At 40.6% G+C, this 12,486-nt stretch overlaps 1 protein-coding gene across 1 annotated transcript in view; it reads left to right on the plus strand.

The window, feature by feature from the left end:
* LOC148473287 (uncharacterized) overlaps window positions 1–10,852 on the plus strand; it is a 53,589-nt gene extending 42,737 nt beyond the window's left edge. The window contains 1 exon segment of the mRNA XM_088459846.1: window positions 9,781–10,852. Coding sequence (XP_088315972.1) covers window positions 9,781–10,852 — 1,072 coding nt within the window.
* The last annotated feature ends 1,634 nt before the right edge of the window (window positions 10,853–12,486 follow it).

A 12,486-nucleotide genomic window follows, 5' to 3' on the forward strand; every position in this document is an offset into this window, starting at 1 on the left:
CTGAGTATATAGCTTATCCTCCATATATTCTCATTATCATGATCACAAGAAGACTATAGGACAAAAGTCACTATAATTTTGTTTTGCCAGATTTTTTTATTTTTATTTTTATTCTTATTTCTATTTGTATCTTATTTTATTTTTATTTGCATCCGCTGAATTTTTGTGTGTGTTTTCATATCCTGCATTTTATTTTACTTTATTCTATATACACCTTTTATTTTATTCCATTTAATTTTTTTTTCTATTTTCCTCTATCCCATTCTAATTTTCATATAATCTTATTATAAAGGAACTGTACATCGTTAAAAATCTTTAACAATAAGTGAGACTTCCACACTACAGTTCAACATATAAACCTATCCAAAATGGCCACCGTTACTGCTGCTAATAAGACAGGCCACAGTGTTCCAAACACATCGATTTAAGTATCTAAACAACCACACAAAACATGGCCGCGCCCACCGCTGCAGATGTGCAGTCAGTGATATGCACAGGACAGCGCATGATCCCAGGACATCTCCTTTGGACCTACATTGGAGGAGATATGTGAGTGCTGTTACTGTTGGAGCCCATTCAACCCCTAGCACAAAATGGACACAGGCGCGCAATGCACATGCACACACCACGGAACCCGGAAGTGTGGCTCATCACCACAATTCGGGGATAATTAGCAGATTACCCAGGTATATATACAAGGTAAGGACACAGCATAGATGATTTGCCCTTGAAAAAGTCCCAAGGAGGGATGAAATGCGTTTGACATTACCTAAATTTGCATACGTTTTTATGCTTTTGACAACCACCCTGTTTGTGTGGTTTTGTGCATTTGTACTTATACTTAAAATAAACAAGTTGTTTTAAGCCATATCATCAGGCATAAGTGTTTATGCTGCACCTATTGAGCACCTCACTCACACATACTCAACAATAAATAATAATAATAAGAATAATTAAAATAAATAAATAATAAAAAACATAAATAATAATTATATACAATAAAGAATGTCATTTAAAATGTCACTAAATGTGGATGTTATTAAAAATGGTCTGAAAAAAGAACAATTTTAATGACATCCACAGGTTTAGCTGAAGTTACCCAGGTTGCAGAGGAAATGGAGGCGACCGTGAAAAACCCAGAAAGAGGATTCAGTGACAACAGGGTCTAAGTCGGGTACGACCCAGCAAAATGCTGATTTAAAAATCCAAGGACATACCTGGGCTTTTGGTGGAAAAGTATCAGTTTAGTATTTGTTTGGCCTATAATCTAATATGCTATTAATGTGTGATTTCTAAGGGTGGTGACACTAATAAATGTATCTTCTGCCTCTGCTTTGGTGATTCTCATGGGAACTTGTAACATGATAGTGCTTTATGGAGTTTGCCGCTGCACTTGATGAAACTTTCAAAGTTGTTGCAATTTCCCAGATTGTCCGACCTTAATCTCTTAAAATAATCATGGATTGTCTATCTGTGATAATGTGAGCTCTGCTTGACATACAGTATTATGGACTTCTACATCAATGTAATATTTATGAACAAAAGATACAATTAAATCATTGTGGCCCAACATTTTCCACCTCTAAATTTTACTCATGTTCTAAATAAAAACTACTTCTTGGGGAGCATTTGAAAAAATGTGTACATAGACACACCTTCACTATTTATGTAAGTCTAAGAATTTCATATTAAGTGTTTATATCATAATGTCGTCAATATTCAAGTTTGTACAAACTTTTGACTTATACTATACATATATCTATTGAGGTCATTATTAATAGAAACTCATTGTGAGGTTCCTGCTTATATGTAGAAAAGGTCTTTCTACTAAAACTCCCAGACAATAGGTGACTCTTAAACAAAAGGCCTTTGTGGTGACATAACAGGATCCCAGAGGCTGCTATGATCTAATTAGAATGCAAGGTGTTACCCCTGCCAAAGTGTAATCAGTCTTTCCCATTGTAGTAAGTGACTTTAGGAATATTTACACCTCATTTACAAGACAATGAGCTAGGCATGAGAAGCTGCTATGTTTATGTGTCACCTCTCAGTGTAAGAATTCCTTCTGGTCATCCTGGGAACTTTGGAGAGAGGTGGGGGAGAATGACTATAAATATTCTGTATCAGGCTACTGATAGCTGTTGGAAGAGCTGCTGATTTAGTTGCTGGTTGGAGAGCTGGATGGAGGAGTAAGAAAGAGACAGACAGAAGAATCTCCAGAGTAAGGTACAGTAATTACATTATACATAAGAATATATTGATATATACACATATATTTGGAGATAGTATTATGTAGATTTTGAATTGTTATCAATACTTAAAAAGTTTTACCTTAACAATGGTTATATAGTTAGTGTTAGTGTACAACCTGTAGCTATATGATTAGTAGAGACACATTTTGTCACCCATTAACAGGTTCTAAATTGGAAATTTGCCATTAAGTGACATGTTCCAGTAATTTCGTGCACTTGTAGCAAATATTATATTGGAAAGAAAGAACGCATGTTTAAGGAGCGCATGGCATTGCATAGAAGTGCAATCTGTAGTGCTCTAAACAAAGGCAGTAGTGATCAACCTATGGCAATGCACTTCCTTGAAGCCAACCATACCTTATCCTCCTTGAGATATAGAATAATTGATTTTGTTCCCCCCAAAATACAGGGCTGGCAATAGATCAAGGGAGTTGCTAAGATGTGAAACAAAATGGATATACAGGCTAGGTACCATGACACCGATTGGGTTAAATGAGCAACTGAATCTGCAATGCTTCCTATAATATGGTTTATTCAACACCAAGATGTCTAATGGTTTCTGTTCCCTTGCCTTCTCTATCCTTATCTTTCTCTACTATACTGTAGATGTCTATGTCGTCTATTTAAATATTATCCATCCAGATTCTCCTAACATGATCTCTGAATTTGTTTAATATGGAGGTAATCTCACTTCAATTGTAGCTTCCATACTGATATAATCGTAACTTGCAGCTGTCATATATGGTAATAATTAGTAAGAGTATTTTCAGACTTGTAATGATGGATTATATCCACTAGATGGCACTGTTACCATTGGTTAGCACCTATACTGCTCTAACATCCATTTTTTATATGTATTGTAACCCTTCCAGGCTTCCATACTTGTAGCCTTGTAGTTTTTATCATGGTGGGTGTCTCACTAATGATGTCACAGCTGCTGCAGTCTCGGAAGGGAAGCAGCTATATCCCCTTCTGTAGACACCAGAGGCAGGACATCCTTTTTAGCCATAAGGAGTGCCAGACGCAATTGCTCTGTATATATATATATATATATGAGGGGTATCTAGGTGACCACTCCATCATAGTATCTTACATATTATTTTTGGCATCAGGTTAGTATATATCAAGGGGTATCTAGGTGACAGCTCCATCATAGAATCTTACATATTACTCTGTGCATCAGGTTAGTATATATAAAGAGGTATCTAGGTGACAGCTCCATCTTAGTATCTTACATATTACTCTGTGCATCAGGTTAGTATATATTTAGAGGTATCTAGGTGACAGCTCAATCATATTATCTTACATATTACTCTGTACATCAGGTTAGTATACATAAAGGGGTATCTAGGTGGCAGCTCCATCATATTATCTTACATATTACTTTGTACATCAGGTTAGTATATATATATAGTGGTATCTAGATGACCACTACATCAGAGTATCTTACATATTACTCTGTGTGGAATGGGATTGAAAAGTCTGTAGCTGTTTAGCCGCAGGTTCAAATCCCAACAGCAGCTCCCCAACAGGATGAAGATACAGACAGAGGTAGGAAAGTACTGTAGCCTCCCTTAGTGGTGCCTAATCCTAACCTTCCCCTGAGGCTACTTTATCACCCCCTTACTGCTCCCTAGTCCTAATCCTCCCAGGGGGTGCCTAACTCTAACCTCTGCCTGGGGGTGCCTAACCCTAACTTTCCCCCCTAGGGATGCCTAACCCTAACCTCCCCCCAAATAAACCTAATGCTAACCCGCTAACTGCCCTAAACCTAACCCTCCCCCCGCCCAGCTAAGAGGATGGGTGCACCGGAATTACATAGTTCTGGCCCATGTTGTCCTGGATTCCGGTGTTGGGATTATGATAGGCGTCAGTATTTCAATGTCTATCATGAAACCCTAGCTGACATTCAACTGTCGATACCACTCTGTGCATGAGGCTAACATATATAAAGAGGTATACACATTGCAGCTCCTTTATAGTATCTTACATATTACTCTGTGCATCAAGTTAGTATCTATAAAGGAGTATCTAGGTGGCAGCTCCATCATAGTATATTACATATTACTCTGTGTATCAGATTATTATATATAAAGGAGTATCTAGGTGGCAGCTCCATCATAGTATATTACATATTACTCTGTGCATCAGGTTAGTATATATAAAGGGGTATCTAGGTGGCAGATCTATCATAGTATCTATCATATTACTCTGTACATCAGGTTTTTATGGGATGTAGTCGAAGGCGGCAGTCAAAATGTCATCTGCCAGCTTCCTGACAGTGAAAGCCCCACATGGGACTAATCATGAGCCCCACACTGAAATCCCGGCACCCGGCATACCAAGCATAGGTAAGCTGGGCATCGGGAGCTCATAGTCACGGGGGTGAGTTGGGTTAGGTTTAGTGGCTCCTAAGGGTCTTAGGGTTAGACTCCCACTGAGATGGCTAGGTTTAGGCTAGGGGAACGGAGGGTTAGGGCCAGGCACCACCGGGGGGAGGTTAGGCTTAGTTAGTATATATTAAGAGGTATCTAGGTGGCAGATCCGTCATAGTATCTTACATATTACTCTGTGCATCAGATTTATATATATATAAAGGAGTAATTGTGTTAAATACACCAGCAATGATACCTTGCACCCCTCACGGCTCACTCCAAGTCCAAATTTGCATAATTTTGCTCAGAGTTCTATGGGGCGCCCGTTGTCACGATGACTTGCACCCGCGAGTAAATCTCATGTATTTGGATTGAGTCCATAGAATTTTATAGATTACTCTGTGTAAAAACAGACAAATTGACATCCGCAATCGTTAGGAATTTAGATTATGTGATAGTATTAGAACCTACAATTTCTACAGTATATAATCACTAAAATCAATATTTGTTAGATTGGTGGTAGACCCTACTGTCAGTATATTCATATTGTGTATGAGATAAAGACTCTTTGTTGAAAATTAATTGTGAAAATGTCCCTTTTCATTTACATTTTTTTTAAATGGATAAAGTAATTAGGACAGACAAACAGAGAAAACCACTCTTAAAATTTAAAAGGATAACTCTTATTGAGTGAGGGAGTTACTAATGTAAAAAAATTTTGGCGCTTGAATATAGTTCCTTTTGAGTCAGATAATGATAGGTGCTTAACGATTCTGATACTATTGGTTCTGGCTCAAGGATTTCATCCTGTTACCGTGATCTTTGAAAATTCACTAAAATAATCCTGGTTAAGGTGTGTCTGTATTATTCCTAATTGGTTGAATAATTGAAAAAAATACAACCTTTTAAAGGAAAGATCACATAAACACCTTCTAAGCGAAAACATAGCATCAACCAAAATAGAAGAACATATATATATATATATATATATATATAGTGCTCGAAGTGTGCCGGTATGCAACGGTATGGCACACCGGCACTTCAAGCAATAAACCTTTTTTTTTTCTAGTTGGAAGGGGCTGAGCATCCCAAGCTATATGCTCGGCCCCGCTACTGCCACAGCTGTCAGTCTCTGATGCAGAGCCACTAAAGCCAGCCAGAGGACCAGACTCCAGCATGATTGTGCCTCCAAATCCCCACCCGCCTGTGTGTGCCGGGTGCCTGTTTCAGAAGGTCTCTGCAGCATCCATTACATGCTGCAAAGACAGTGTGCCTCTACAGCCACCCATCCCCTTCCGGTTTCAGTGACAGAGGCTGCTCAGTGTGCCGCTGACTGCCAATCCCGAGTGTGTATCGGGAACCGTACTCCGCCCCTGCCAGGTGGTCTCTGCAGCATCAAAGCTGCATAGTCCAGCATTGTGCTTCCTGACCCCCGCTGGATGCCCACCCACCGCCACCCACCCATTCCGTGCAGAGCTGTTATCAGGGGATCCACAGCACATCACACTGATCCCACTTCCGCACTGCTTGTAGCACTTGAGTAGCATCCCCGGTCCCCCCTCTCATAGCAGGCTGGCTTCATTCAGACAAGTAAGGCAATCCCAGCAGTCAGCTCTACCTTTTTCCCGCCCCAAACTCCGCCCAGATGTTCCTCCTCCCACCTGCTTAGTTCTCCTCCATTACTGTCCTGGGCCTGACATACTTCTGCACTGCCAGAGTAATTGTAATGCATGCTGCCCTTCCCTCCATAGGAGTGCCTCTCGCCAGCTACCTTCCCACTGACTCCCACTCCAAAAGTCTGCCTCTGAACCCCCTCCAAAGTTGTGCCTCTGACTCCCCCTTCCAATAGTGTGCCTCTGCCCCCCTCCCCAAGTGTGCCTCTGACCACTCCCTCCCCATGTGTGCCTCTAACCCCCCTTAACTTTCCCATCTCTGAACCTGACACCCCCTTCCCCCCAAAGACACACCTGGCAGCAGCCAATTAGAATTCAAATGGACGAACAGAGGAAAGACCATGTAAAACACCGCAATCCTGAACATACTGATGGCAGGTAAGCACACTTTTTTTGTTAATAATTTATTTGGACTTTTTCTCATTTTTTTTAATAGCTTTCATTTGTTATTTTTTTTCTATTTTATGTGTACTGGTATGTGTGTCTGATGGAATGTGGAGAGGTCTGAGGGACATGAGGAAATATGTGTCAGTACTGTGGGGCTGATTCAGAGGTGGTCGCTGTTTTGATAGGTGACTGGAGGACTGTGCATGTGTTGGAGAAACAGTATGGATGTGCCTCCATACAGCAGAGACATCAGTCACAGTGCCCTGTAGGCCACAGCATTATTGACATGCTGCTGGCGTGTCAGCCCAATTTCCTGATTGTGCCAAAGCCAACAGAGGCAACCTCGGATGCAGTGTCACTGGCCCAAGAATTGCCTCCAATGTGTGCATTTTTCTTTTCATGCAAAGCCTGTGTGCAACCATAACCCTCATGACACATAGCCACGCCCCTCGTGATGTGCGGTTATACCCCTTCGCCGCACACACACGCTTGACTTCCATACCCCCACTTCAAAATTCCCACTTCGACCACTGTAAATATATATATATATACATATGCTAAATAGCATGATATATAATTGATGCTTGTGTTGTGCTGTGCTCTAGGTATAGAGTCTGCATGTCTGAACCATGTAGCAGGCCATTTCATTTAAATCAACATGGTCCAATTATAACTTTAAGGGGTAAATTTACTAAGAATCGAGATGGTCCTGATTTGCAAAGAGATTAATCTTGCTGTACTGTACCTCGCCTGGGTGAATTATTCACTTTTTATTTTGCAAATTTACCAACAGGCGATTTGTTCCAAAATCATTTGGGCAATGGTGAATTAGGTCGATTTTTTTTGGGTAACTTGTAAGCAAGCTCGAGTGAGTTATTTCTCCCGATTTGCACATTTAGCAGATTACTCACCCTAGATTGTAGAGTTTTCTTTCTGCCTAACTGTCCCGAGAAAGCAGCCTGCACAAATCAGTGAGATATGTGTAAGCTGCTTGTGTCTTGTGCCTGTAAAAAATGGGTTAAATAAAATTTAAAAAAATGATGTAGGGTCCCCCCCAAAATGCCTTACCAGCCCCGGACTTGTCAGCCAGGCCTTTTTCCAAAAATTATGCGGAACAAAACAAGTAGAGTTCCACCATAATTTAGGAACCAGCACCTGGCTGCCTGACCAGTCCTGGTTTTAAATATAGGGGAAAAATGCATAGGGGTACCCCTATATTTAAAAACAGCACCAGACCCAAACTGTACGGGGTGTAATGCCACAGCCAGGAGACCCTATTACTGGGTCTCCAGGGCCAAAGCATTCTCACCCCAAGCTGGTCAGGCCAAGCTGGGGATCTCAGAGGAAATGAGGACCCCCACAAGAGGGTTTCCCCCCTCTTCTGAGCACCCCAGGCTTGGTCTGAAGCCTGGGACTCTTCCCCACACTCATGGAGTGGTGGGTATGGGGGTAATAAAGTGTATTTTACAGTGGATTTAGAGGTGCCAGCATGCCTGCCCTTTGGCACTTGTGAAACTACTAGTGAAAGCAGGCAACCGGCACCCATATTTCCACTTTAAAATAAATAGTTCAATAAAGACACAATGCACACTATTGATAGAACAAATTTATTACACACATACCTCAATCACACATACTTACATGTTCTAGCCATTCGGTCCACTTGTTCAAAGGAGAAATCCATGTGTATGGACCTGCAAAAAGATCCTTTACTCACCTACATCCTGGCGCTGCTCTCCGTCGCATCCAGGGTCTTGTGAAAACAACAAAGCAACTTACCCAAACCATGCTGAACAGATGTAAGTATATGTTGTTACATGTACTTACACCTCACAAAATTACATTGACCAAAATCGGCTGTAATTTCTCCCGGGCCACTAGCCAATCAGTGGCCGCTTTACATGTAGCAGCCACTCATTGGCTGGTTCTAAGTCAGTTCCAGTCAATGTGGTTAGGCTTTTGGGGGGACCCTATGTCTTTTTTAAAAAAAAATTAGCCCTATTTTAACTATTTACAGGCAGAAACATACACAAATCACAATGATTTGTGTATGTTTCTGACCATCTCACAGCTCATCTTGATTCTTGGTAAATTTGAGAGAAGTATATTTTAGGTGAAAAGTACATCCGAATTGGCCCAATGGTGATTTAAGTCGATTTTGCTATCTCACCCGATTTGAATGAAATTGATCGAGACATCTCACCTGAGATGGGCAAAAGTAAATTTGAGAAATGGAAGCAAATAACTAAATCACCCGAGATTGTCACCTTGAGCAATCTCGATTGTTAGTAAATTTACTCATTAGACTCACATGTAGAGGTAGTATTTATCCTTTTCTTGGTATTTCACATTCTCCTCAGATATATATATAGGTTCATGCAGTTAACAATTATTGATATTCTGTATAGTATTGATTTGTTTAACACATGAACCAAAACAGTATAACCAGTAGATTGGTGACATAGCTGACTCACCACTGGCAGGAGAGTAAGGGGGATGCCTTCATAATTGACAATTCTATGCAATGCTGCAGGGAGACACTCGATCCAGGGATGGTGCAGAGTGGGCCGGGTCAGGGCAATATTTGTGTTTGTGTGGGGGCCCCCAATGTGTGGTCCCATCCTCCCCAACTATAATCCAACCCTGTCCTGGTGCATCAGCTGACACTAGTTGTGACAAAATCGGTAGCATGTGTTACCCATCTATGGTCAGTGCAGGGGGTGAGTAAATAGCTAAGTCTTGTTTTTTAGTGTATTTAAATATATATCATGTTCTGTATATAAAATTACACTATTACTGTGAAAGTCGTTTTACTTGAGTAACATTCATGATTTTAAATATAATCTTTTTTTATTGCAGGACAAATAAAGAGCAGGACACCACAAAGACTATTAGAGGACATCGTGGTAAAGGAACATTGTTCTCTGATCAAGTCAACTAAAGACGCTATTTCATCTTACACCTAAAGGATTCCCGAAATCTATTCTCATTTTCTGGATAGTAGAAACCTTTTACAGATAATTTGTTTCTCATCTAATACATGATGAGTCTCACAGGAAAGAAACCGCATCTGTGCTCTGAGTGTGACAAAAGCTTTATGTATAAGTCACATCTTGTTATACATCAGAGGAGTCACACAGGAGAGAAACCATTTACATGCTCAGAATGCAGCAAGTGTTTTTCCCGTAAGTCATATCTTGATATACATCAGAGGAGTCACACAGGAGAGAAGCCATTTACATGTTCTGAGTGCAGCAAGTGTTTTTCCAATTCATCAGATCTTGTTAAACATCAGAGGAGTCACACAGAAGAGAAACCATTTACATGTTCTGAATGCAGCCAATGTTTTTCCCATAAGTCAGTGCTTGTTATACATCAGAGGTGTCACACAGGAGAGAAACCATTTACATGTTCTGAATGCAGCAAGTGTTTTTTCCGTAAGGCACATCTTGATATACATCAGAGGAGTCACACAGGAGAGAAGCCATTTACATGTTCTGAGTGCTGCAAGTGTTATTCCAATTCATCGGATCTTGTTAAACATCAGAGGAGTCACACAGGAGAGAAACCATTTACGTGTTCTGAATGTAGCAAGTGTTTTTCCAATTCATCAAGTTTTATTAAACATCAGAGGAGTCACACAGGAGAGAAACCATTTGCATGTTCTGAATGTAGCAAGTGTTTTTCCAATTCATCAAATCTTGTTACTCATCAGAGGAGTCACACAGGAGAGAAACCATTTACATGTTCTGAATGCAGCCAAAGTTTTTCCCATAAGTCAGTGCTTGATATACATCAGAGGAGTCACACAGGAGAGAAACCATTTACATGTTCTGAATGCAGCAAGTGTTTTTCCCGTAAGTCACATCTTGATATACATCAGAGGAGTCACACAGGAGAGAAGCCATTTACATGTTCTGAGTGCAGCAAGTGTTTTTCCACTTCATCAATTCTTGTTACACATCAGAGGAGTCACATAGGAGAGAAACCATTTACATGTTCTGAGTGCAGCAAGTGTTTTTCCCAGAAATCACATCTTGTTAAACATCGGAGGAGTCACACAGGAGAGAAACCATATAAATGCTGTGAATGTCACAACTGTGTTAGTAGTAAAAGAACACTCATTAATCACATGAGGAGACATTGTAAGGCCCTGAATGTATAATGTGTTTTTTAAGTAAGTTAAATTGCATCAATTCAATATATTTACAAGTGAGGACATTTTTATTTTCTGAATGTGACAAGTGTTTTATATAAATCAATCCTGTTAAAGACTGGAGAGGAGAAATATCTACATCTTATCCTCTGCACCAGTGTAAAGTAATAAACAATGTGTATGGTGACACCCCAAAATTGTGTGAAATTATTATTTATTTGAAAATTAAATTTGTACTATAATGGCATAAAGCATTGCCAGTGGCATTACTAGGGGGGTGCACCACGTGACACCATCTGAGAGGGCGACACCAAAATTGTAGAGCTGCTCTACTGTTTTATTATCATGCCCTCAGATGGTGTCACCAAGCAGCAGTGATAGATGGGAGAATGCTTGTGTCATCCATACTGTACCCAGAGAGGCTGAGGGCTGCCTGGGCAAGACCCCAGTGTTATGTGAACAGGGTATAACATACAGTCATGCCCCCAAAATGTCATATACCTAGGAGCCTCACTTTATGAGCATGAGGCCAAACTTTCTTCTGCAAGTGCACATGCCTTGGGCCTGCACAGAAATAGATACAGGGGTGTAAGGCTGGAATAGGTGCACTGGACATTGCTATTAATAACAACTAATGCAACAGTATGCAACAAACAGGAGAGAGAATTTTCTTGGTGTAGTGCAGCATTTCTCAAACTGTGGGTCATGACCCCAGACTGGCTCATGCCCATCTCAGCAAGGGGTCACAACTCACCCAAGTTAAATATCCTGGACTGGTCCTAAGTCCTTGGCGCCCGCTGTTATGATGGTCCATAGCTGCATTTGCACAAGCAGTCCCCCGCTGGCTCCTCCTTCTGACCTTTACTGTGATTAACACACATGTGATGTCATGATATCTGAGCGTCATGATGTCATGACATCCGAGCGTCATGACATCACCCCGTGTCAGTCACAGTAAAAGGAGCCGCAGCGCAGCCTGCGTTACTTTAGTAGTAGGACAAGAGCTGGTTCTCTGCTGCCCCAGCTAGTGGCAGCTTTAAGTATTAAACAGCTAGAACATTTATTTTATAGTAAGTAAAATGGAGAACTACGGTCATATTTTAAAATAAGGTGATGTGTTTAAAATGTATACACATTACCCCATTGTCCACCTTCTCTTTATTTGTTTCATAACCAACATCTTTCTTATATATTTTTATGCCATAAAAATATCTAAGGAAGATAATGGGCAAGGATGGAAAATGTGCATACATTTTATACACATCACCCCCTTACCCCAATGCACATCATTTTATATATTTTGATGCCCATCATCTTTCTTATATATTTTTATGGTAAACAAGCATATAAGGAATATGATGTTCTTAAAAATATATGAGTATAAGGGTAGATTTATTATAGCAGCACAGATCGTACTGCTATAACTCTTCCTGCTTTGCCTCATTACCAAGGCAAAGTAGGAAGCACTAATGATGAGATGCAAGAACATCTCATCTGCCGGAGTGGGGGAGTGAATACTCCCTCCTCCAGTGATTCCTGCCTGAGCACACAGCACAGCAGCCTAGTGCTGATGCACTGTGTCTCACTCCCAGCTGGCTCCAATAGGCATGTGCAGGATCTTGAAAGCATCACGAGATCCCATG

Source organism: Taudactylus pleione, unplaced genomic scaffold (assembly GCF_031769625.1).
Source record: "Taudactylus pleione unplaced genomic scaffold, aTauple2 ptg000940l, whole genome shotgun sequence".
Classification (NCBI taxonomy): domain Eukaryota; kingdom Metazoa; phylum Chordata; class Amphibia; order Anura; family Myobatrachidae; genus Taudactylus; species Taudactylus pleione.